At 42.1% G+C, this 26,416-nt stretch overlaps 4 protein-coding genes across 7 annotated transcripts; 2 read left to right on the forward strand and 2 right to left on the reverse strand.

The window, feature by feature from the left end:
- The first annotated feature begins 323 nt into the window (after positions 1 to 323).
- LOC115057187 (cullin-3-like) lies at positions 324 to 8,553 on the forward strand. Of its 2 annotated transcripts, XM_029524088.1 has the most exons (16): positions 324 to 609; positions 2,451 to 2,648; positions 2,786 to 2,899; positions 4,231 to 4,391; positions 4,600 to 4,714; positions 4,804 to 5,032; positions 5,146 to 5,291; positions 5,381 to 5,557; positions 5,703 to 5,873; positions 6,025 to 6,132; positions 6,326 to 6,450; positions 6,569 to 6,665; positions 6,793 to 6,927; positions 7,044 to 7,230; positions 7,713 to 7,858; positions 7,970 to 8,553. In XM_029524088.1, the coding sequence occupies exons 1-16, from the start codon at positions 550 to 552 to the stop codon at positions 8,099 to 8,101; spliced, it is 2,301 nt and encodes a 766-aa protein (XP_029379948.1). In that variant the 5' UTR covers positions 324 to 549; the 3' UTR covers positions 8,102 to 8,553. The 2 variants fall into 2 exon arrangements, with proteins under 2 accessions (XP_029379948.1, XP_029379949.1); XM_029524089.1 differs by lacking the exon at positions 2,451 to 2,648.
- A 518-nt stretch (positions 8,554 to 9,071) lies between these two features.
- On the reverse strand, positions 9,072 to 11,830 carry dhrs12lb (dehydrogenase/reductase (SDR family) member 12-like b). 2 transcript variants are annotated; one of them, XM_029524346.1, is made up of 10 exons: positions 11,715 to 11,830; positions 11,174 to 11,307; positions 11,022 to 11,104; positions 10,829 to 10,924; positions 10,654 to 10,735; positions 10,510 to 10,571; positions 10,272 to 10,376; positions 10,002 to 10,092; positions 9,378 to 9,515; positions 9,072 to 9,270 (listed from the first exon to the last, which is right to left on the reverse strand). In XM_029524346.1, exons 1-10 carry the CDS (start codon positions 11,768 to 11,770, stop codon positions 9,104 to 9,106), a joined length of 1,014 nt encoding a protein of 337 aa, XP_029380206.1. In that variant the 5' UTR covers positions 11,771 to 11,830; the 3' UTR covers positions 9,072 to 9,103. The 2 variants fall into 2 exon arrangements, with proteins under 2 accessions (XP_029380206.1, XP_029380207.1); XM_029524347.1 differs by having other exon boundaries at positions 11,174 to 11,303; positions 11,711 to 11,770.
- On the forward strand, positions 11,089 to 15,497 carry ap1s3b (adaptor related protein complex 1 subunit sigma 3b). 2 transcript variants are annotated; one of them, XM_029524349.1, is made up of 6 exons: positions 12,133 to 12,273; positions 13,402 to 13,580; positions 13,735 to 13,843; positions 13,990 to 14,127; positions 14,822 to 14,883; positions 15,039 to 15,497. In XM_029524349.1, exons 1-5 carry the CDS (start codon positions 12,271 to 12,273, stop codon positions 14,861 to 14,863), a joined length of 471 nt encoding a protein of 156 aa, XP_029380209.1. In that variant the 5' UTR covers positions 12,133 to 12,270; the 3' UTR covers positions 14,864 to 14,883; positions 15,039 to 15,497. The 2 variants fall into 2 exon arrangements, with proteins under 2 accessions (XP_029380208.1, XP_029380209.1); XM_029524348.1 differs by lacking the exons at positions 12,133 to 12,273; positions 14,822 to 14,883 and adding an exon at positions 11,089 to 11,115 and having other exon boundaries at positions 13,399 to 13,580.
- Positions 15,498 to 16,577: 1,080 nt separating this feature from the next.
- scg2b (secretogranin II b) lies at positions 16,578 to 18,631 on the reverse strand. The gene has a single exon (XM_029525481.1). It carries the CDS (start codon positions 18,629 to 18,631, stop codon positions 16,820 to 16,822), a length of 1,812 nt encoding a protein of 603 aa, XP_029381341.1. The 3' UTR covers positions 16,578 to 16,819.
- Between the last annotated feature and the right edge of the window lie 7,785 nt (positions 18,632 to 26,416).

Genomic DNA, 26,416 nt, shown 5'->3' on the forward strand with positions numbered 1-26,416 from the left:
TGAACAGTAAAAGAAACACAACAGCATCGTCTGTAACGGTCGCCGAAGACAGTCGTTTGCCTTTTAGCTATTTTTATTTTTTTTTTTACGTCCAAACTGCTATTTTATTGCTGCAATACAACTAAATGACTTATTGTACTTATGGTTATATATATATTACTTATCATATTACATATTATAATGAAATACTTACAACGTTTCTGTCGACATACTAACATCACAGCCACAACGTAACCGCCGTGATGTGAGTGAGCGGTTAGGTCCAACCTGTGGAGTGCACCTGTCCGTGGACTCTCCAGCCTCGCGATACTTCGGCGTTGCGCAGTGGAGTACAGCCGTCCGCCATCACCGCATCCAGGCTAACATTAGCCTCCGAAAAGCAGTGGGAAGGCAGCGAGTGACAACAACATTGCACAGAGGCCGACCTAATTCCCCAAGGGGAGGTCACTGAGTTTCCCGGCCGCTTTCCTGGCATAGAAAGCAAACTAGCAGCTGCCTTTCATGTAGTCTTCAAGTCAACTTAGAAAACAAAAGTCGTTGTAACTAATCATGTCAAACCTCAAAGGCGGCACGAAGAAGGACACCAAGATGAGGATACGAGCTTTCCCCGTAAGTATTTACCGGCCGGCTGAGCCCTCGCACGCCAACTGTGAGACTCGAGCACCGAGGATGACAGCTTATCATGCTAGCAACTGCCGGCTAGCTAGCTGGGCAGCCGAAAAAACATGTCATTGTCAAATGAAAACTGCTGTTGGCTGCACAGATAGCCCGGCGCGCTTCACTGCGTTATTTGCTCAGTTTATTTGTCACGTTAGCTCGTTTCTCGGTCTGAAATTTGAGTCGTCATCTGACATGAGCTAATGTTAGCAATATGAGAGAAAACTTCTCACAGTAGCTAGCTGATTAGCAGGCCTGGATGTTAGCTGACTTGACGTTAGCCAACTTACAGTCAGTCAGCAAGTATCACTATGCTATGGTAACGGAAGGCTGCTTTGGTGCTTATGTCAGTGCGACACGCTGTTGCCCCAGGTTGTTTATAGGTGACAAGTAAATCATTATCATGTAGTGTCTGCTTGAAAGCTAAAACAACTTGAGCTTAACTTGAGACCATCCAAACCATACTCAAGGTAACTTGAGTAGTTTATGTTGTTGGGGTTGCCAAGCTAACTATCATTCACTACTGGTACTACTGATCAATGGTTTGAATTACACGAACTGCACAAAGCCAACTGAGACCTAATTTATAAGATTAGGTAGGAGCATATCTCATGTAGACTAGTGGCCCCCAACCCCTGTCCTGGATGGCTGCTTGCCCTGTATGTTTTAGATGTTTCTCTCCCCCAAAAGATCTGATTCAAGTGATCAGCTTGTCATCAAGCTCTGCGGAGGTCTAATAAGGAGCCTTTCATTTGAATGAGGTGTGTTGGAGCAGGGAACCATTAAAGACATGCAGGGCCGAAGCCCTCTGTGACCAGGGTTGAGGACCCCTGGTTTAGTCTTTAGATGCAAATGTTAAGACTAGCCTTTTAGACCACAATTAAGTCCTTATCTGTAGATCTAAATCGCCATAATATGTATAATATATGAATATTAATTTAAACCAGTAGATTTGATAACTTTTAAGTAGGGTTTCACCTAACAACTTTTTTCATAGGATACCTCTGCAGGTGCCTAATTCAGAGTAACCATTAGTGTTGGTTCATCACTGAATACCATTCTAAACTTTTCCCAAATTAAAATCTGATAAAAAAGAAAAAAAAATCTGTTGTTTGGCTATGTTTTGGCTTCTTTTTTTTGTGTGTGTGTGTGTTAGTTGCCTGCTGGTGTCAAGCAACACTTTATTGTCTTTGGAACTGTAAACCTTTAATGCAGTGTGCACAAGAACACAACACAATTTTTGTGGTCTCAGCTCAACATTGTTCAATATGCATGTCTTTTTTTTCTGTACTATATCTGTGTTTGAAATATCACTACATTGCCAAATAATTGCTTCTTGACTGAAGCTTTATCCTGGCAGTACATTATTTTTTCTTTGTTTCCTCTATTTGCAACTGCAGTAACTAAACCAAAAGTAAATATGTTGGATTTGTATCACAACCTCAACAAAACCATCTGTATCTAGTCATCTCCCTGCTGTGAAACTGGTTTGTTATAGCTACATCTCTTCTCATCACACTCCAAAGTAGAAATCTGTTGGCATTGTATTTATAAAATCTACATGGATGTTGTTTTAGAAAGCTGCAGTAGTACTGTAATGTCCAGCAGTACTAGACATTAACAACCAGAGCCTAAGTTTGCACTGTATTATTCATGTATTTTGATGGGGTAACTTAATTGTCTCTGAGTGTGTATTGGCAAGTCAATCCATTGACCAAACTAACTCCCTCTTATGAAAGTAACAAAGAATGGACACATAAAAACTTTCACTTAACCTTTCTTACTCTCACTAGATGACAATGGATGAGAAGTACGTTAACAACATCTGGGACCTTCTAAAGAATGCCATCCAAGAGATCCAGAGGAAGAACAACAGTGGACTAAGCTTTGAAGAACTCTATAGGAATGCCTACACCATGGTGCTCCACAAACATGGGGAGAAGCTTTACACAGGCCTGAGGGAGGTTGTCACTGAGCACCTCATTAACAAAGTAAAGCTGTATATTCTTCTCTAATGCAGCTATTTATCATCAGCAATTGAAAGAGTACTTGCACTTGCAATGTGAGTGGACTAAAAAGAAGACAGAAGTGTTTTTAATGGACTGATCTATTCTGTGTATATTTTCAGGTACGGGAAGACGTCTTAAATTCTCTAAATAACAACTTCCTGCAAACACTCAATCAGGCTTGGAATGACCATCAAACTGCCATGGTTATGATCAGAGACATCCTCATGTATATGGTGAGTAGGCTGATGTGTGTGTATATGGGCGTTGTCTTTTTTTTTTTTGTGTGTGTGTAGTTATAGAGTTATTTTCTTTTATGTTCTTTGAATAAGGATTAGTTTTAGTTTATAGGTTTCCCTCATGGGCTGCATTGTGTTGTAAGTGGATTATGGTGCGTACTTTGTGTCTGAATAAATTGTGCTTTTGAAGAAACAATCTTTTGTGTTCAGCTGTAGCCAGTCTTCATCTGCATTGTATCCTGGACTTTGATTTTTGTGGTGCTGTTGCATTTGCAGGGCTAACAATGAACCTCTGTTGCTTTATTTATTTGTGTTGTTGGAAACCTGGCAGCTTTCATTGGTTTACTTTAGCCCACAGCATGTCCAAAGTGTTTATGGGTTTGTATGTGACTGAGGGGGCCCTTGAGATGGGTACAAGTACAGGCTTAGGAATGGCACAGTCGGTACAGGGACTACACAGCTCCCCTGAGCTTATTCTATTAAATAGTCTACATTTTCTTTTCCTGCTTTGCACAGTCGGCTTTTTGTTTTTTAACTACTGCAGACTCACATCCTGCTGCTGACCTCTACCGAGGAGCTAGACAGATGCAGCAAGTGTGACTTTGCTGTCCTAATCAGGTGTATTTATCTTGTTGCAAGCCAATGCCTCCATTTAGCTTCTAAAGAGACGCTATTTATTTCAGAGAGGCCGGGCAATTTATAGATTTGTATGCACTTTTCAGCCTAGAGCATGCACACATCTCCTAAATGTTATACCCTCCTATCTACTGTTTTTTGTATTTTGTAATATAATCCAATTAATTACAAATTTATTTTGTAAGTAATCATAGAAATTATGAGAAATTTACAGGTACAGTCAGACCTCATTTGCTCATAAAAGACATAGTTGGAGATTTTTAAGAAATAGCAATGGAAATCCTCGTATAAGTTCCCTCTGAAAAATATTTGGTATGTCAAATTGTGTAACTAGCATGCTAAACATTTTCTCAACCACACCCTTGAAGCTCATGTTTACTGTGAATAATTCAGACGAAGGCCAGTCATTTCTTCTAATGATCTTAAAAGTTTTGCAGGCAGTTAGTGGGATTGCATAGTGAAAGCTTTGCTGGCACAGTCAGCCTTTAGAAAATGTATTTAGCACCACATCAAATTACAGTAGATGCCATTACTCTTTATTTTTTATTTATTTTACCACATCATATCTTAAATTCATCTTTTTTTACTCAAGATCTTAATTTGTCTGAAATCCCTCAACATGCATACATTTATATGAATTTAACTAAGTTGGAAGCAGCATCTGATCTCCACCCCATCCTCTAATTTTCCAGGACCGAGTCTATGTTCAACAAAACAATGTGGAGAATGTGTACAACCTTGGCCTCATCATATTCAGAGACCAGGTTGTGCGTTATGGCTGTATTCGAGACCATTTACGACAGACATTACTGGACATGATTGCACGTGAGAGGAAAGGAGAGGTTGTAGACAGGTATGCAGGAATATTACTTCACAACCTAATCTGGAAGACTGTCACAACTGTAGAATTCCTTTGGCTCTTTTGGTTGAATGAAAAATGAAAATTGGTTATTTTATGTTTATTTTAGGCATTATTTTTGCAGTATAACATGATTTTAACTGTAAAACCATTGTAATAATTAAGTATTTGTTGATAATCGCTGTACATTCATTTATTACAGAGGAGCTATCAGAAATGCCTGCCAGATGCTAATGATTCTTGGCCTGGATGGCAGGTCTGTGTATGAGGAGGACTTTGAGTGCCCTTTCTTAGATATGTCAGCTGAATTCTTCCAGGTGAGTCAATGGTACATGTTCTTGGGCCTCTGTTTTGTTAACTTAAGAAAGTCAAGAAGAAAATTATGCACATTATCTTATTTTTTTAGATGGAGAGCCAAAAGTTCCTTGCAGAAAACAGTGCCAGTGTCTACATAAAGAAGGTAGAGGCCAGAATCAATGAAGAAATTGAACGAGTCATGCATTGCCTTGACAAGTCTACGGAGGAGCCCATTGTCAAGGTGGTGGAACGGGAGCTCATTTCTAAACACATGAAGACCATTGTAGAGATGGAGAACTCTGGTCTTGTCCATATGCTCAAGAATGGCAAGACAGAAGGTAAAAGCATTAATGAAAATCTACTGTACAGCTGAAAACAAGCAGTTGCAACAAACAAATTTTCAGCCATTTTCCTCTCCTCAAACTTTTTTTCCCTCATGTCTTCCTCTCAGATCTGGCATGCATGTACAAGCTGTTCAGTCGTGTGCCAAATGGCTTGAAAACAATGTGTGAGTGTATGAGCTCTTACTTGAGGGAGCAAGGTAAAGCTCTGGTGTCAGAAGAGGGAGAGGTCAAGAATCCTGTTGACTATATACAGGTATGTTGGCTCAATAAGTCCAAACAGTGCATTATTATTTTTTGAGCGATATTAATGATTTGAGGTCTTTGTAATTGCCTCCCCACCAGGGCCTGCTAGACCTGAAAACACGATTTGATCGTTTCCTCCTCGAGTCCTTCAACAATGACAGACTCTTCAAACAAACCATTGCGGGTGACTTTGAGTATTTCCTCAACCTCAATTCTCGTTCTCCAGAGTACCTGTCACTCTTCATCGATGATAAGCTCAAGAAGGGAGTCAAAGGCGTATGTGGCTTCATAGAATTTTTCTCTCAATTTTTTAAACACATATTTCCATGGCTTTTTTTCCCCCCTAACATTTGGCAAGACATCAAATTGTGTTGTGTCTTGTCCATTGCCTCACTCTTTTTCTCCCATCTTATTTGACCAGTTGACAGAGCAGGAAGTGGAGTCAATCCTTGACAAGGCCATGGTGCTGTTCAGGTTTATGCAGGAGAAGGATGTTTTTGAAAGGTACTACAAGCAGCATCTCGGCCGCAGGCTGCTCAGCAACAAGAGTGTTTCAGATGACTCCGAGAAGAACATGATCTCTAAACTCAAGGTAACAGGATGACATGGTTTTGGTAATAGATTTATATGCACATCCCCGCTATTCCCCATTATATCACCTCCTCTGTTCATATTACACTGTGCCATATTGCTACACCTGGTTACAATCAGCAGTTTCAACTCATTGTCTTTTGCAATTGCAGACAGAATGTGGTTGTCAATTCACCTCAAAACTGGAGGGGATGTTCAGAGATATGAGTATTTCCAACACTATCATGGATGAGTTCAGGCAACAGATACAAACCACATTAGTAAGTCGGTCAGAATATAATTTTTTTTTAACATGCCATATATTCATGTTGACATAAAGTAGATTTTTAAGTACAAATCATGATCCATTGTTTATGGAGGAAGATTCAAAGCACGGGACGGAGAGGGAGTGACTCTTTGACCATGGGAATATCACAAAAACAAGCTAATTACTGTTCCATGCATCTTTTTCAGACATCTCTAAGTGGTGTGGACCTCACAGTAAGAGTCCTCACCACTGGCTACTGGCCCACACAGTCGGCAACCCCCAAATGCACTATCCCTCCTGCTCCTAGAGAAGCCTTTGAAATCTTTAGAAGGTATTCTCTTATTGCTCAAATGTTTTCCTATATGCACTCTATACTGTACACACTGGGCGAGGCTCAACGCTGTTGGGTGTGCTTTCTGAAGATATGATCCTGGCCTCTTATTTTCCAGGTTTTACCTCGCCAAGCACAGTGGCAGACAGCTCACATTGCAACATCACATGGGTGGGGCAGACCTAAATGCTACTTTCTATGGAGCTGTTAAAAAGGTAGAAGCAATTTGTTTAAAAATTTAAGATGAAATTATATTGTTTGATCTTGGAAATGCATAATTTCTTATTTTCAAGACAAGAATCTTGATATATAAATCCCTCCTCTCTCCCACTTCACTTGCAGGAGGATGGTTCTGAGGTGGGTGTAGGAGGTGCACAGGTGACAGGTTCCAACACCCGTAAGCACATACTGCAGGTCTCCACCTTCCAGATGACCATCCTAATGCTCTTTAATAACAGAGAAAAGTGCACTTTTGAGGTGGGGACCCTGTGAAACATGTTTATCTGTCTGAATTTCTCTAGATATCATTTTTACACACATCTGTGTCCCTCTCTTTCTACAACTTTATCCCACTCTTCTGTCCCCGTCCATAGGAGATCCAGCAGGAGACGGATATTCCAGAGCGGGAGTTGGTGCGAGCACTGCAGTCTTTGGCCTGTGGGAAGCCCACTCAGAGAGTTCTCACCAAGGAGCCAAAGTCCAAGGAGATTGAGAATGGCCACGTGTTTACAGTCAATGATCAGTTTACTTCCAAACTACACAGAGTCAAAATACAGACGGGTGAGCAAAGTTTGTCTACAAAACAGAAAACAATTGAGAGTAGCTTCTGTCCAATACTGCAGTAGCACAATGTTTCACTACTGGAAATGTTAGCCTGGTAGTCAAAATAATTTTTCTATACAATGAATGGTTCAGTAGTTAATTACTGGACATTAGATTTTGTCATTTTTAACAAATATATGAGAGATTTGTTAGCATTGAATAACTAAAGCTTAAATACCTTTTTATTTTTATTTATTTAATTTAAATTTTTTTAGGTGCTAAATTGACTTTTAAATTTTGCAGAATAACAGGATTATCTGGCAGTCATTTAGGAACAAGAAAATTTAATTAGATGTGTTAAAACTATGGCATCAAGGGTATGCTACAGAAGTTAGTCAGAAGTTAACCCTAAACCCTTTATTACAAATATAAAACGATTACCATAAGGGGGTCTATTTTCTCATCGAATTTCATCTTCACCCTGTATCCTACTTTCACAGTTGCTGCTAAACAAGGGGAGTCAGACCCGGAAAGGAAAGAGACACGGCAGAAAGTGGATGATGACAGGAAACATGAGATAGAGGCAGCAATTGTCCGAATCATGAAGTCAAGGAAGAAGATGCAGCACAATGTCCTGGTGGCAGAGGTAAGGAAAGCACATAACAATGCAAAGTGGGGTCTAATTCATAGATAAATCTTTAATTTGAAAATTGGTGCCATTCTCCTCCATATTGTAATTTTTCCTCTAACTCTTCAGGTGACTCAACAGCTACGGGCACGTTTTCTTCCCAGTCCTGTGGTAATCAAAAAGCGCATAGAAGGACTAATAGAAAGAGAATACTTAGCGAGGACACCAGAAGATCGTAAAGTGTATACCTATGTGGCATAGAGAAGAAACTGGATGAGAGGAGGAAGAGACTGGATGGGGGGGAAATGGGAATAGTTTGTTTTGGACTGTGGTCACGCATGGACTGGAAGTTTCAAGACACTTGCTGGGAACCTGATTCATCAACCCTTACAAAAACACAGTAAACACACATAAACAGGGAATAAAATGCTGGCACAGAAAAAATCCATTAAATCTCCTAGATGATTTTTAAAACAGGCCCAGTCTTCCCAATCCCTGCAAGTTTTAACATGGATGGATCCATCTTCAAGCTTTTCACTGTTTTATCCTTGTAGAGATCAAACTTGCAAAGAATCCCTTGGGAAAAATGTGAATGCACCACATTATTTTTGTTTCAATACTGTATAAAAATAATAAAATTATTAAAAACAGCAAATGTGGGTTGTTACAAAATAAAAACAATGAGTATTGATGCTCAGTAGTTTCTCACAGAAATGCTTTGCTTTTCTACATTTGTCTTGTGTATGTTCATCTAACGATGACATCTATTACAAGATCAAGAAATGTATGCATCTGACCCCTGTTTGTTTTTTTTGGGTCAAGATTTAGATGTTTTAAATTTTCCACGACTTTTGACTTTACATTACCAAGCAATATTTTGTTTTTTGTTTATATATATATATTTTTTTTTTGCATTTTTGGCTATTTCATAGGTGCCATGTCAAAGGTTGTGTGGGCCTCTGAGCTTTAATCGGTGCAGGGTTGTTTTTTTGGATTTTTTTTTTTTTTTGTATGAGCGACAAGACAAGATCCAACACAAGCACTTTGTGACACTTATCAAATCAGGTACTCATTAAAGCATTTTCAGTTCAAGAACATAGCAGGTAATATACTTTGACCTTTCAAATGAGGTATCACTGAGCTAAGAACTGTCTTTTAAAATATGAGCCAGGAATGAGTTACAAGACAGAAATGACTCAGCATTTGAGCTTGCTGTTGCTAATAATTTAATGTCATGGTGTAACATAACAGTAACATCAGAAATCAGACAAACTGAGGTGTTGAAGGGCTCAGCTGACTTTTAAGCTCTGGATCAGGTTTTGACCGAACAGCTCTGGCCAGAGTCTCCAGGTGAGTTAGGAAACTCTGAATCTCTTTATCAGAACTGTGAGTCCAGGCCAGAGGCAGGTGAGCAGGAACAGGCTGACGATCTGAAACAAGAATAATCTGTCTGAGATATGACAACAATGACAGACCAGAGGGGAGAAAAGGAGCATCTGTCATGTTAGGAGGGCCTGCCAGACTTCATGCTGCTCACCTTGGAAGAACTGCCCGCTGCGTGTTCTGGCAGCAGCTCTAGACAAGGCCAGCCACACAACGGTGTCAGCTCCTTGCTCTACGCTGCGCAGTCTTTCCCCCATCATCTGGTGGAACTGAGGCATTGACGTGGAAACAGCTTGAAACAGGAAGAAGAAAAAAAAAAAAAAAAATCAGCTGCCGTGAGTATTTAATTGTTCTTACTGACAAAAACTCCACTGCTGGTTTTTGCTATGAAGTAAATTACAGAAATTATAGTTTTGAGTTTTCACCAAATAAAATAATTGGTAAAAGCAGCACTAACATTTTAAGGGGGAAATAAAACAAGAAAATATTGACACAGAATTAGTAAATTGTTTTAAGGAACCATGTTAGCTTGTCAGTCATCCATGTCATTGTTCTCTGAGAAAGTTGAATCTAGTGCAACTGGACTACAATTGTACAATTTTAAGAAACTATGAGCATTGAATACATTGATTGAACAGTTTTATTTCAAATAATAACAAAGTGCAAAAATACAGCATCACAGAAAATATTTAAATACGGATAGGCATTGGGCATTTCTGCTAAAATTTTGGCGTATTTCAAATTTTTCAAATAGCGACTTGAGGTGCGAAACGTGTACCTGCTGTGTCTGTCCAGCCTGGATGCATCACAGAGAAGTGAATGACAGTGTTTTCTTTGGCCCACTGTTGTGTCAGCACCACCTGCTGTCTCTGAAAAGGTACAACACATTGGTTCCTGTTATCTCACCCCTTTCCTTTGTGGCTTCAGATGTCTTCTGTGTCATTAATACTATTAAAGTTTGTGCTGGAAAGGGTGAACTCTGGAACTGATGTAGGGATACATTTTGAAATGGTAGCCTCCTAATCTGGATTACATCTTCCTCCCCCACCTTGTTCTGGGCATAGACCATGACGCCATCGAAGTCGCCCTTCTCGGACTGCAGGTCATCATCTCTGAGTTTCTGGACCAGCATGCCTCCTGAGGACACAGTGATCTAAGAGGAAGGGAGAAAAATGGCACAGTGTGTTTAAACAACAGCCACTACAGAAGAGACAAACATAGCTTTATGCTGTCCGCGTGATGCAGATGAGCACTTTCTTTGTGTGGATTTGCACATGTGTTCATACCACTCTTGGATCCCGGCTCTTCTGGAGAAGTGGTATGAGAGTCTGAGTAAGGACATAGACCCCTAAAGAAACGGAGAAGTGCTATAGCTTCTATTTCATGTGTTAAAGTGATATTTATGACAAATCGTGGATCTTTGCTCTCACCCAGAGTATTGGTTGCAAAGTTCTTCTCCAGTCCCTGTGAGTTTTCCTCTCGCTTGTTCACCATACACCCTGCATTATTAATCTGCCACGATCAAACAGCTGAGTCTAAATCAACATTGTTATTAGTTTGTTAAAATATTTGCAATGAAGATTACAAGAGATGTGTCATACCCACCAACACATTTAAAGATGGATATTGCTTCTTGAAAGCTTCTGCAAACTCCCAGACCTCAGATGTCTCTGACATGTCCACAATATGGACATATACCTCCTAGAAATGCCAAATGAAGGATGTTTCCTCACAAAAGTATGGTTTTTATTTATTTTTTTTTTTATGCTCAGGTATATTCTGAATTAATAATACTTACTGTATTCCCAGATTTGTCCACAATGTCCAGCCGGGCCTCATCAGCTTTATCTTTGTTCCTACACACCATGTGGACAGTTCCTCCTGGAGACAAAACATTATGAGGTTTTATATTGAATCAATGCGAAAGGAATCAAGAAGAGCAGCCTGTACCTTTCTTGGCTATGGCCATGGCTGCCGCTCTCCCAATTCCACTGTTGGCCCCGGTGATCATAAAAGACCTTCCCACCACGGACACGTCAAGGTCCTGGGGCTGAAAGTCTTTAGATGCTGCCTCATAACCCTTCCTGGACGCACACAGGAAACACACTCAACCACGAGATGATTTTTCGTTGAAAAATAAAATCACAAGGATGACGAATGCCACATTTTAGCTCCAGTACAGTCAGAGGATATGAATGGCACCCTCAATACTGACCAGCTGTCAATAGATCTATTGTAATTGTACATAAAGGCCAGTTTGTGTTGTGATGTGTGCCATACAGACACCAGACCTTTCATGTCCCTGTTTACCAGCTTTAAGGCTTAAATAAATAGCATCAAGATAAATATGGAATACATTTTACAGCCAAATAAGGGTAAAGGTTGGGGTTATCCTGTACTGAGGCACTTGCAGACAATACATAGTATATACACTGACTGAAAATCACAAAGACTCCAAGTGACAGTATCATCTATAGAAAATAACACTGACCTGGTGTAGTGGTGGATTCCGTTCAAAAACCAGATGGTGTTCCGGTACATAGACATGTTATGAAAAAAAACAAAACAAAACAAAACAGTAAGCCCAATAAGTGAATTGCAGTCGTGTCGGTCCTCGTCCAACTCTCTGACAGATCAGTATCACACGAATGGGAGGAGGAACTTAGTGCTCTCTACAGACGCTCGAAGCGCTCACCCTGTCAGTTCAGTCTGTTTTTTTTTTTTTTTTTTTTTTTTTTTTTAATAAATCAGCTGAATAACGCAAAACAACATGTTGGCTCTTTTACAGGGATGAGGACGAGCAGCCGGTCTCCTGATTCAAACGCACAAAGTCTGATCCACATGTTTGTGGCTCTTGGTGGCTCCTCCCGGGCGGAGGGGGCGGAGTTAGCCAACTTTTCTCACTGACCGGAGCGGACGGCTGGGAGAAATGCGTGGAGTCGGACCTGTCGACCCCTTGTGAGGGTCAAACGCTTGTTTTTATTGTTGTTATTATTGTTTTTTTTTATCTTCTTATAACGTTTGTAGTTCTTGGCTCGTCGTTAAAAATGGTAAGTGTTCGTCGGTGGATGGTGTTTTCTTTTCTACGTATTTCTGTGGCTGTCAGGAAGCGTCAGCCTCACCTGTTACACCTGTTGTCAGGTAGCTAAAAAGGCCCACAAATGGCCTCTCTGCGCCGCTTCTTTTCGGCTTCAGGCCCGGCGATTGTCCTCAGACCTTCTGACAGCAGCTGTTTTTTGGGTTCTGATGTTATTATTATTTTTTTTTTTACGATGTTTGTGTCCCACTTTTTATCGACAGTCGGAAGTGATAAGGTGTACGTTTCCTTAGCCGCTCTCAGCAGAACAGGTTTCGTCACGTTCCCGTCCTGCTGGCAGTTTGGGGTGTTTTCCATATTCATTTTCCTAACACAGCAGATAAAGGGCATGGACACCAGGAAATTAGATTTGATTTGGTTTATTTAGAGTATCAACATATTTAGAAATATTACAACGTAGGAATCCATACATTGCCAAAACTATAATGTCATGTGCATTATAATCTGCGTATTTGCATCTCTTCTTGAGGAGAAACTTTCCTTGTTTGAACCGTGCCTTGTTAACAAATGCACTGAAAATGATATTTGAGCATATGAAGTCATTCTTCTCAATTATACATAGCCCAAAATCAAATTTCTCTCTATCTTGTGCCTCTCTATTTTTAAGCCATTGATGCCACCAAAAAAAAAAAAAAAAGCTCAGTCCCTCACTTCTCGGTCTTGCTTGCATGAACAATGAGAGGAAGGCTTGGGGGAAACAGTGTGGCACTGTGGATTAAGTGGGGGGGACAAGGACTAATGTCCATTAGAATAAGTAGTTAAATCTACTTCCAATGCTAGGAAACACATTCTCTAAACATCCGAAATCCAGTTCTGCAGCCTGTCTTGAAAATCCTAAAGGAAATTTAAAACTACCTTTGCTAAGTCATTGGTTGACCTTCACATTTCTGTCTGTCCAGCACTTTTTTTTTTGCTTGGGGTGTTTGGTCACTGAAGTTACTATTTAATGAACCACGACAACAGACAACCACTCGTTTGACCCTTGGAGAGAGAGAGTGTGTGTGTGTGTGTGTGTGTGTGTCTCTCTCCACACATGTATCACAATTTCCCCTCTGATCCTGCTGGCTGTCTGTGTTGTCAGATGCGCTTCCTGCTGCTCTTCAGTCGCCAGGGGAAGCTGCGTCTACAGAAATGGTTCATGCCCATGTCAGAAAGGGAGAAAAAGAAGATCATCAGGGACATGACAACCATGGTGTTGGCACGGCAACCACGAACTTGTAACTTCCTGCACTGGAAAGACCTTAAAATTATTTACAAGAGGTGGGTGCTGCCCCCAAAAGTTTGTTTAACGTGTCAAGATTACTTTTTTACTCTTTATTACTAATGTAGCAAAACCACCAGTGTCTTCATCTGTGAGCGACAGCAACTAACCTAGCACCAATTTCTAATTGTTTGTTGTTTACCTTTTCCTCAGATATGCAAGTCTGTATTTCTGCTTGGCTGTAGAGAGCCAGGAGAATGAACTTCTAGCCTTGGAGATTATACATCGCTACGTGGAGCTGCTGGACAAATACTTTGGCAATGTATTCCATCTCTTTTTATACAATATCTAACTGTAGTGTACAGTATAGTACACTATAGTACAGTCATGTTAAATAAATTAAGTAAATTCTGCACTACGAACTGTCGGGTCTTAGATAATAACCAGTATATTCATTCCTTCTGTCAGGTGTGTGAGCTGGATATCATCTTTAACTTTGAGAAGGCCTATTTCATCCTGGATGAGTTTCTAATGGGAGGTGAGATACAAGAAACGTCCAAACAGATTGTGAACCGCTCTATTGAGGCATCAGATATGTTGCAGGAGGTGAGTTGCTGCCTCAAACACACACAGAAACACCCTCCCTCTTTTATACACAATACAAGGTTTGGCCATGTAACATCTGTTGCATGGCTCATTATGATCAGAGAAACAGTAATAGTTTAGAGGTGATTTTTTTTTAGCTCAAATGTGGCGTCCTCATAAGCACTGAAATTTATTTACTTAATATTTTCCTAAGCAGCAACAATTCATAATGACTGTTGTTGAATGCAGTTCAATTCTAGTATATGCCAGTATATTTGTGAATCTGAACTTGGCAGCAATTGTCGCAAGTAGTCAGCGTCATAATGAATTAACAGTGGTGTTGCTGAGTCCCTGGTGTGCCTTCTCTTTGTCATAGCCAACTGCCCTGTGGATGATATGCTACTCCCTTTTTCTTTGTTTTTCCATGTATTTGTGTTTGTACTGCTCTCTCTATCACCCTCTGTGTGTGCATTTTCTCTCTCTCTCTGCCAGTGTTACTGTGAGTGAGAGATGTATTTCCCGAGAACCTGGCGTAGGTTTTAGTGGTTTTTGGCTGATTCTTTTCCCTCTCTGTAGCGTCATGGCTCTGGGTGGTACCGTAGTTTAAATGGGTGTGTTGTTCTGTGTTTTTGAGTAGCGCTGACTAACGCTTTTAATCTAGAGCTGGATTATGTGCAGTGTAGCCTCCCATTCATTTTGACTATTATCGCTTCAGGGTGACAACAGTGAGTGGTATGAGGTGGAGCTGTTTGGATGACCTTGAATATGGACAGAAAGGTTAGATGTTGTGCTTGTGCTAGTTACCTATGGTGTGTTGGTGTGCTCAGTACTTAATATCAGGTTATTTTAGATTTTTGTAAATATTAATCGTATTACGGTGTGTTTTTAAGACGACAGGAACCTGATTTCTTTCTGTTTGTGCATTTTTCCAGACCATGGAAGAATATATGAGCAAACCTGCGTTTTAACCCCATGGGAAAGGGGCACAAAGGGGAGGAATACAGGAGTCAAATGTACTGTACTAGAGTCAAAGAAGTTTCTGAAGTCGGAAAAGGGATTCCTTTTTACTTTACCGAACATTTTCAAAAGAGGTAATGGGTGCACTGAATGTCTGCTTCCATTCTAACCTGATCTCTGCTACAATGTAACTTCATTTGAGAGTACGTCTGATACTTGCTTACAGTCATATGAAGGAAGGGGTGAGTAAAATGATTTTACACTGAATGTCATCAATAAACTGTTAATGAAGTACAAATTAAAGGACTGGGGAGGAAGTAATATTAGATTTACATATTTGTTGCATTGATACTTAAATGACACATTAATATAAGCTTTTGGAAGTAAATGGGTTTGTTCCAACATATAATTAACTGATTTTTAGGGAAAAAAAAGATGTCTAACTCCATCTTATATTAAAAAACAAAAGAAGCAACAGTTTTTTGCTTCTTAAATGCCAGCTTTCTGTGGACTTGATTATTTACTTTTATCATTTTGAATGAGATAAATTCTGATAAATTCCTTATTGTTTGTAATCTGTGAGACATATTAGATGTGTTGGATTGTGTGAAGAACAGTTGACAGAGTGGGTGCGAATATCACTGTTTTCATAATGTAATATGTATGATGTTAGACCTTATGATTAAAATATGTATTTTGATAAACAGGCTGCTTTGAGTAAAAATTTGTTTTAAAGAAGGCTCGACATCATCAACAATATTCTTTCCTTTGATTCCTGATGATTATTAACTCCAGACTGTCTCGACTTTCTCTTCCTTTTTTTTTTTTTTTAATAAGGCAACACAACTCAGAAAGAAGAAAAATAATAGCGCTGATGCTTTATTCATCTGTGATTCATCATACATTATTGAACATGTACAAAATGGTTTAAAAATGAGCAAACATAGCACAACCACTGGTAGGCCAACAATACAGAGCTTCGCAGTATGAAAGGGTTGGAAGGCAGGCGACGGTCTGATATTTAGACTTGGAAATAATTATCCATAATAGTAATAACATTAAATCCACTAACCCTGAATATATAACGAGTCACAACAACACTCGTTCTCAGCCCAGCACACTGCCCGAATGAAAAATCCCCATAATGTTTCTTTACTACTCCTGTCATTATACTGTATGCTATTTGAAAGGCCCATTAAGCATTTTAGTTTATAATTTACACTTATCTTCACAAATGGTTTTCGAATAGTTTGACATGAAAAATAAGCCTTTATTTAACATTACTCAGTTGATTATAGTTGAAAATAAATGCTTGTTTACAAACACTATTAATGTGAACAAACTTTGAACGACATCACAAAAACTTCAATAACTTGGATGTTCTTGCCATTTGATATTAGTCAACGTATTCATTGTCAGTATGAGAGCAATAACAGGTAAACACCCATTTCAAGTATTTTGAGGATGGCCCACCTGTCTCTCATTTGTGCACAGATTGCACCTTTAATCTCGTCTGATACCACTACAATATTTCTGAAAGGTTCTTGCAGCAAATAGGGACTAGTATTATAAAAAAAAATGCATCGGACCTGTAAGATTGCTATGGACTAGTTCGTTTTCATCAGGGTGAGATTACCTACCAGTTATAGTTCATATAATAGAAATTTGTAAACTAGATCACGTCCACCAAACTTTAATTTTTGAGACAGTATAAATATTATATTCATAATTTTCGTGCGCCTTGGAGGGGAACGGGCTACATTCCTGCCACCGCTTTCTCACGATGCTCCTTCTCCTCTCCGTCATTCAGGATCTGTGGAGCCGAGGTCTTGGCTGTGATCTCCTCATTGCCCTGCATCTCCGTGGGCTTTACTTTCTCCTCCGCGCCCGCCTCGCTTTCCCTCTTGGATACCGGCCTTTTGTCGGCGTCCCCTTGGCCCAGGTAGCCCTTCATGGCGCGCTCGTACAGCTCGTAGGGAAACTGGCCCTTCAGCTGCGCCTGGGTGTCCCGCTTGGTGATGGTGTTGGGGTACTCTGTGAGGATTTTGGCTGCCAGGTAGGTCGTCACCTCGTCTTCCACGTCACCGTCCTCATCTTCATCATCCGCACCCCCGGTCTGGCGTTTCAGAGGCATTTTGTTGAGCTCGGACAGAAAGAGGTTTTCCCTGCGTCCTGTGGGAGGTGGGATTTTAACTGGACCTGGATTGGCGGCAGGATTGGACGCTAGTGGGATCCGGTCCGAGGAGGGAGGGTTCTTCATGGGCCTCTGCACCACGGGGTACTCGTTGCTGATGGTCTCCACTCCGATGATGTCCAGAAAGTCCTCTCTGTCCATGTCCTCAGGGGCGGTCTTGCTCTTTAGGGGCAGCCTGCGGCTGAAGTACCTGATCTTTGGAGTCTGGCCGGCGGTGTACCGCGCTGAGGCTTGGGGGTCTCGGTGGAGCTTCCTGAGCTCCTCCGTGAGCAGCATGTCGATCAGGTCCTGTGGAGGGACGTGGAGCTTCAGGGAAAGCTGCAGCAGCTCCTTCACTGTCCGAGGATCCACTATGGAGGGGCGGATCAGCCTCTTTCTCTGCTCTCCGGTCTTATCACTCTTCTGCGTCTGGTCGCTCATCTCCAGGACCTTCAACAGGTAATAATCTACCAGCTTGGTGTCGTCATCAGCCTCCTCCTGGTTCTGGGTGGCCCGGCGCTCCATCTCCTCCCTCTCGTCTTCCTCCTGCTCCCTGATCGCCCTGTCCATTTCTTCGTGGCTCCCGTTGACCATCTCTTCGGTCTCCTCCCTCTCCTCCACGGGGACCCACTCCTCTCCTCCGGCTACATCCTCGTAGGCCTGGTTCTTCATGCCGAAGCCGTCCTCTTCCTCATCTTCGTCGTCCCCGAACACGCCCCTCTTCTGACCGGCCACAGTGGGCATCCTGCCGAGCTCTTCGAAAATGGAGCGCAAATTGGCCAGACTCTGGGGGGTGTACTGCTCGTCCAGGTCCTCCGTGGCTCGCTTTGAAGCGTCCGTGTTCTCCTCATCCTCAAACATCAGCGGGTACTTCTTGTGGGGTCTGGGGAAATTACCATAGTCTACCGGCGAGCTCTCGGGGATTTCGGTGTCTTTGGTGCGGTGCCTGTGCGTGCGCCGGTCGTTCCTGGGCGCCGACACGGGGCCGACTTTAGCTTCCTTCCCGACCTGGTCCTGCAGTGACTTGAGCAGGGCTTTCATTACCTGCTCGGCGGTAAAGTCCTTCCTCTGCATGCCGGGGGCGGGAGGCTGGCGTTCCCCGGGACCTTCGTCCTGCTGCGAGGCGAGCTGAAGCAGGATTCTGAACTTGTCCACTTCGTCATAATCCACGGGTTCAGGTCGCCTCCCGTTCCGCTGCTTCAGGTTCTCGATGTATTCCAGGGCTTTGACCATGTCGGAGCTGGGTGGGTATGCCACCGGCTGCCCCTCGCTCTCCCCGCCACGGAGCCGATATTGGCGGGGGAGAGACGCAGCCTGCACGGCGCATCCATGGAGGAGGAAGGCGAGCAGGACGCCGGCTCCCCCCGTGGGCAACTTGTGGTGGAAATGCAGCATTATAGGCTATTTACTACCTGCAAATGAAGACAGCACGAAGTGTTAGTCAAAGTCAAAAGCAGGAGTATATTTAATCAATTATTTGACCAAACCTTACTCAAACGCCTAGGCCTGAGTGAGTCTGTTAGTATTTAATATTGTTGGTGGTTGCCCGTCAGAGAGTTTCGCTCCTCAAATTAAACGATATGATGCTACGCGTGAGGAGATAAAGCCACATCACTGGATGAGTCACTCCCCGCGTTGTTATGGGCAACCTCAACATCCGATTTCCTCTTAACAATATCTCATGGAAAAAAACAAACAAACCACATCTCCTCTTTCGCTCTCTTTGTTTCACAATAGCAACAATCACCAGTTGGAGATGCGTTTGCATCACATTGCAAAGTGTCGAGATCTACAAGGTATGTTTAAAAAAAAACAAAAAACAAACAAATCGAATGCAATCAGATTTCCATTTAAACTTGAAAAATAGACACCAAACTTATCTATAAAAATAGGTGTCTTACCTTTGGCAAAGGAGCTCAGACAGCGTTGAAGGTGTGGAGCATCTCCTCTGGAAGCGGCACTGGGCTCTTCTGTTTTCAGCACTTGGACAGCTCCCCTCGTTATATCAGGCAGCACCTGACCACCGCGTCATCACACAACACACGCAAGAGCAGCCCTTCAAAAAAATCTATATAAATGATTCAAGTGCATGATATGGCATACTAAACAGCTCCAGGTTTTAAAAATAGCCCTCCGTGCTGTCTGTTGCACAGCCTAGAACCGATTGACTGGAAAAAGCTTTTAAGGGCCTGGGAGCTGATACGTCTCCTTCACGTTTGCAGATGCAAAGAGGGACGGGTCATTGTTTATGTTTGTCCACATAAACAATGGGCCGTTGAAACATTGAAACTCCTCATCCCTTTGCTTGAGTACGTTTTTTGATATGTGGAGGGCTCAAACAATCCTTTAAAATGCACATATTCTCAGTAATGCGCATAATATTCCGTTAAAGAAATTTCTTCTGACTCATGGTGCTCGAGCGTTTCCACATTAATGAACATCCAGCTGGAAACATGTACACAGTTAGTTTGTTTTTCACCATCATTTCCACCGTCACTGATCACGGTTTTCAGTCATGGCACATGAGGAGTTAAACCCTCTAGCGATGACTCATAGGCTCAAACCACCGCGGAGTTGCTGTCGCAGTTGAGCAGCTTCTCTTTCTTGCTCACTGTGTGCAGGTAGAGGCGGTGATAAACATCCTCCAAAGCCCCGCGGCATTCCTTCAGCTCTACAGGATAAAGGGACCACAGCAATCAGCCCCTGGGGCTTTGTCCCATGTTAGGGATACATGGTGGCCAAGCCTATGGTGAGACCAAAAGCTTTACCAGATACTGACAGTACTTTTCACCACGTGCCATTCCGATGAGCATCTGTGATTTTTAACAGTGAATTGTACATGCAGAACAAAATACTGAAGAGTATTAACAATCACCACACCATATTCATTGTCTGTCTCCCGTAGGACTGAAAAAGGATTAGCTACTCTGTTACTACTTCTGTTTTTGAACTTTTGTATCTTGGAGAAAATCATAAGTTCTTTATACAAACTGAATGACGCTTCAAATCTAATCTGCAGCCAACTGATCCTTAGAAAGTCACTCACCCTGTTTGATTATTTTAAAATTAGGTTTAGTATTTACATTCATATATGTCTGTCTACTCTCTCAGCCTTTTATCCTCCCTAATGCTCCTGTAACATCTTAAGTATCCTTTATATCATCCAAAGTTCTTTTATCAACTCCTCTCAATGCCATCTGACACCTCATACTGCAATTGCTCTTCAATTTTAGCCCCCTCATTTTTATTGCACAGATAATTGTATCCAAGCATGCTCCTTATTTAGTTGATATCGTGATCCTTTCATGTCCATCAAACTAGTTAAAGAAAATACTGCCCACTTAATCTTTCCCCCTCACCTTCTGTGCTGAGAGCACTGCTTGTCATCACAGCAAAGATGGTGACAGCATTGGAGGATGTTTTTTTTTTTTTTTTGTTGTTTGTTTGAATGTGTCATCAGCTGCAGAGAGCCTCCTGACGTTAGGGCGCACATCCATCCGCCTGGCTGCAGCAGGCTGGCTTGTTGAAGTTCCTATTGCTGTGTATGTGCATGTGTGTGTTTGTGTGTGTTTGTGTGTGTGTGTGCCTGCGTGTGCATGGTCCAGAGAAAGCGAGGTAATAAAAGAAACTGAAGGACACTTGAAGACACCGACGGGGAGAGTGATAAAGAAAGAAGAGGTGTGGTGTGATTGTGAAACCTGTTTTCTAATCCCACAGCATCACTCCCTTGACATCACACCTCTCCATTCAGAAACAGCCTCCTTCCTGAGAAATAGCAGAGGTCATGGTAGCTGGCAAACCATAGTATCAATCATTTAAAGGTTACATTCTCCAGCGTGCCCATTAAGGAATTAATAATATTATCTACCATCAATTTTCCTTAAATGAAACAAGGTGCACAGATGTTATATGAAGATGAAAGCAAATCTCCACATAACTATGACATTTACATCACTCGGTGCCTAAACAATTCAATTAGAGTGACATATTTTGCACATGAGAGCAGTGTTATGTACTTTTGCTTAAAATATTTGAAGGTTTTGGGTTGTGCCTATATACAGGGGCACACCCGTTTGAACCCAAATGCAAATGCAGGCTAGTTTGTGTATTTCATTCTGTAAAATGCTCAGATGTGTCCTCTCCGTGCCACACTGTGCTAAAAATAACTTATCGTATGTTTGAATCTGCACCACAACAAAGGAACACAAATACATCAGAGACCAACACTGAAATATCAGTGGTGTTAGTTTGTACCATACGTACTTCGGTTTATATCAGAGAACAGTTTATAAAGCGACTTACGACTCCTGTTCTAATTAGTTTCACTCTGGCAATTAAAATTCCCATTTTGATTTTTGAGTACTAAAGCTCCCTTGATTATGCTTACAATAAAATCCCATTTTCATTAATAGGCGCATCTGCATCTGTCTAAAACATTTGGATTGTAGCTTTGTCTCGTCTAAATTTTCGATTAATTGTTTGATCACTGTTGTTGTGTAAGTTGCATCACTCCCCTGGGTGCAATGATGGTTCAGAGTGATGGATCAGAGGCTTTTAAAAATCCCGGCAGCCTCCTGGTGGCAGAAGATTCACTTATTGAACCTATGATTCCTCTCAAGGGTTTGTGATGTGCTGTCTCTGTGCATCATCTATTTGCAGGCAAGCGCAGATACTAAAGACAATGCAAACAATAAAAACATCTCCACTGATCAACACTTGTACAACCAGTTTCTTTCCTTTATATCTCTGATTATTGATGAGAACTGCAACCAGAAAGAAGGAAAACCGTAGTAATTAGATCAAGAGCCCTTAGTGCCGCTCGCACTCTTTCATTGGCTTTGTTCCCGGGTTTACATTACTTCATTTAAATCTCTGTCTCCCTCTATCTCTCGGGTCGTGTGTGTGTGTGTGTGTGTGTGTGTGTGTGTGTGTATTGTCACCACCTACATCATATACAAATGAGGTTTGCAAAACCAAACCTCAATTTTATTTCTTGGAAAAACCTGAAAGAAGGTTTCTAATCGGATGGTTAGTGGTAGCCGATGTACTAACTGTTCCCCTCCTTCAGAGCTTGAATTTCATGTTGGGGAGAAGTTTCTGACTGCTTTGAAGATGAAATCTTGCCAGTGTTTCTGGTATTTTTGTAATGAGTACAGAAGGAATCGCCAGGTCTCCTTAAAACCTCGCTCATTAAGCCTACATCTGTTCCACTGAGCTCAGTCTCAGTGGTCTGCTGTGCCAGCTTGTTGGTACTATTCCCCACTGGCTTTCTAATTCAACACTTCCGAACATATACTGTAGCCTCAAAACTTTAGTGGAGCTACAGCTCCAAATGCCTTCAAAGCATCAACAAAGATGAATAACACCAGGGTCTTGGAGGATATTTGGACCAGACCATCCCAGAATAAACTAAAACAGCTGATCTTGAAGTCTTGAATGCCTCAGTGTATTTTTCTTCTCTGCAACAGACCCAACCCTAAAAGGCAAAAAGAACAAAATGTTTATCCCATTCAATTATTTTTCATGATGATGGCTCTCTCTTGAATATTAAAGATTCGCTGCTCCAGTATGCATTGCCGTGTTTCTCAGGGGGAATTGATTTGCAGAGCTCAAGACAAACAGTCTGTGTTGAAGGAACACAAATTTGTTTAATATTCATTTCCAAAATCCAATTTCAACACAACTGAGACACATTGCTTTGAAAATGTTTTCAGGAGGCCCATTTCTTCTCTCTTCATCCAACCACCTGTAAAGCCGCTGCAGCTGCAAGTCAAAGCTGCTGGGAGAGGAACATATCTGCTCAGCTGTCACAAATGAAAAAAATGTACTCCCACACAGCCAGCATCGAAAACACAAAGGTGGACGCATAGCCGCACATATCAAGGACTTTCCATCCCCCTGCGTGTTTTTGAGTGTGTCTGAGTGGATTATAATTCAACTCAAGGGCCTGCGATTCAGCCAACAACCAAAGATGAAGAGCTGCAAACACTCAATCATTTCAGCCTTGGATTTCCACTGGAGAATGAGCGTAACACCCAAACAGGCAGCACGGCAGCATAGTGGTTAGTGGTCTTGTCCCACAACAAGAAGGCCGAGGGTTCGTTTCCCGGGCCTTTCTTCCTGTGCTTGCATGGGTTTCCTCCCACCGTCCAAAAACATCACACTTAGGTTGATTGGTGATCAGTAAATTGCCCGTAGGTCAGAGTGGGAGTGGTCTCTGACTGTCTCTGTATGCTAGGCCTGCGATGAATGATGAAAGCTGAACAAAACATCCAAACATGCATCAACTCATCCAAAAAAAAAAAAAAAAAAAAACGGAGCGAGAAAGATAACAGAGCATGTGCTCATTCTTCCTCCGTCCACCTCTTCACCCCCCCTCCACCTCATCATGAGCTGGGGGCTGGGGGGGACAGTGGCACGCCCGTTGTCATGGCTCACCTTCTTTTCAACCAATGTCTCCATGGTGATGCTGGCTCACAGCCTTTCATCTGCCCCCTATCAACATCGCTTCCCACAGGTTGGTATTCTCCCTTCCTCCGTTACACGTATCATTCCTCAAGATTAGTCACTTTCTTCAGCAGCTTGCATTCATTACTTTTCTCCTGCGATGCAGCCATCCGGCTCATCACTCCCCTTTCGCCAATTACTGTGGTTAAAGCATGGTCCCTGTCTTCAGAAGGCACGTAGCTTCAGCAAGGAACAGAGATGAGGGTGATTATAGCTGCAATATGTTGCTTGAGCCATTAGGGCAGAGGAGCAGAAATAAGGAGAGTAAAAGTGTGCTGTCTGAGAAGCACAAAGAGAAGGAAAGGAATGAATCGCTGCAGACTCCATGCAGACATGTCGTTCATGAGAAGGGCTGCTGTGGACATAATGCCACAGAAAGGCAGCAGATGACCTGAGGCAGTGAGTGAAATACCTCCTCATGAATGAGACAGTTCTCTGGATTTCTTTAATCACACACGTTTAACATTAAGGATGTATACATTTAGCTTTGCTGAGCTTTTAAATGAATGTTCAGTTGGAGGCAGCAGCTGGCCGAGTCAGTTTGGCATGAAGACTGTAAGCTGTGGGGGAAGACTAGCTCTGCTCTGAAGGCAACACCTGCCTGCCTAATCCTCACTAAGTGTGGTTGCTTCCATACACACAAAAAGCAAAATAACAAATTCATTCACACATTAAATGTGTGATTCTTATTTTTTTTTTTTTAGGGATATTTTTTGAGCATTTTATATATTCATTTGATAGATTGAAAGAAAATGGGGAGTTAGGGGATACAGTTCATTTTCTTAATTCCCGTGATGCTTTGCTGAGTTTCATTTTACAGTCCAGCCAACTTCTCTATGTCAAAGTCACCATTTTAGTCCCATCTATCTGACTGACCGCGTCACCTTTAACCATTACCCGATTGGCTGCACCGTCTTCCTGTCCTGATCCTCTCCCCCCTAAAACTCTCAACCTCCTTTTTCCTCCTTCCACTCGTTATTATTAACCTTAATCCCTTTGTTTTTTTCACCCTGATGCTTGCAAGTGTTCTGACACATTCTTTTTCAGCAAACTGACAGCAAGTCTGTGCATGAGCTTGTATCTCTCTCTTTTTTCTTTTTTTTTTTTCACTGTGTGGATAGGATTTTTTTTGGGGGGGTGTTGTTGATGGTAAAGAGAAGCAACATGACGCACTGGCTGACGTCACCGAAGGAGGAGGAGGGGGCAGGGTTTGTTTTTGATAAAGAAATTTTTTTTTATTTTTTTACTGTATCTTGTCAATGAACTGAAAGAAGGAAGAAAAAGCCACCAACAGAAGTATCTGTATCTAATACTTTTAATTAATGTTACTCACACAAACAACAAATGAACGCACCGGTAATAATACACATATTTACAGCTAAGATGACAGATATTCACAGGCTCTGAGCTCTGTGTAGTTTTGCCTCCCTAATTGGCTGTGCATCTAACAACCTTATGTTTGGTTTATTTGAGACGTACAGTGTCTAGGCAACCTCAGCGATTTTTCTGTTCATTAAAGTCTGCCACCTTACACGGCACGATTCCATCTGGCCGGTCTGTGAATATGAAGCTGCAGGGAAGCGTGTGTCTTTGCAGATGTGAAGCAGAAAATGCTTCGGGACATCAGTGACACAAACCAGATAGAGATCACATTCGTACTCGTCATGTATGAATTCGTGGAGGGTTTGTTTGTTTGTTTGTGAGGTAGGTCCACGTGCACGACTGCATGTCAGCATGTCACCCTGCAGTGTGGCACGCCCAACAAGAGTCTCCTGCTGCTTTTTAATTTGCTGTCACACCACCACCATCACAGTTCATCCCTTCATCTTTTCCATTATGTACAGTCCGATCCATGCACTGTTCCCTTCTCCCCCCCCCAGTCTGCTCTGCTGCTTTATCTCTGCGGTCTCTGCCTCTCCCTCCACCACTCCTTGTCAGCAGTGTGACGATACTGCCCTGGCCGCCTCCCAAACTGCTTGCTCCCTCACTCCTCCACCCCCTCCATCCCTCCCTCCCTCCTGATGCTATAAATATGCACCATCGGTGAGTCATCGCCTAGCCGTATCAGTTGCCTCTCCCTCTCTCCCTCTCTCGCTCTACACCCACCTCCCTTCCTTCACTTCACTGCTCAAACTCATTACCAGACCTCATGCGTTTGCCCTCCTCCACTTTGGCCCTCACATCACCATATTGACCCAGCTGAGCTGCATAGGGGCCAGTGCCCAAGCGCAGAGCCAAAGGTCACCTCAACACAGTAAAATCCAAAAACAAAATCAGCAGGAGACTGTTAGCACCAACGGAAACACAGCCAACGAGAAGGTAGAGTGTCACATTCAGTAACTGGGAAATATTCGCAGCTGTCTTCTTACCTATCGCTGAAGCAAACAGTCTTTTAATACAAACTAATACTTCTTTCCTTTACATCATATCTCTAATCCAGCCTTTCCACGTTGAATTTTAGTTCATCTCAATGTCAGTAGTTGGGGGTCAGATCTCTGCCCCCCTCCTCACTGTACCACCGTCTTTCAGCCTCACATGGTAATTATTCTCTGCTTTCTCCAGCCTCCACTCACTTCTTTAGAGTTATGAGGCAGCTCCGGTTCAGCTCATCCTTGGGCAACCTCCAGTATGACTTAATGGCTCACTCTGGAGTGTGAGCATAATGAACAAGCA

The sequence above is a fragment of the Echeneis naucrates genome, chromosome 17 (assembly GCF_900963305.1).
Source record: "Echeneis naucrates chromosome 17, fEcheNa1.1, whole genome shotgun sequence".
In the NCBI taxonomy this organism is placed as follows: domain Eukaryota; kingdom Metazoa; phylum Chordata; class Actinopteri; order Carangiformes; family Echeneidae; genus Echeneis; species Echeneis naucrates.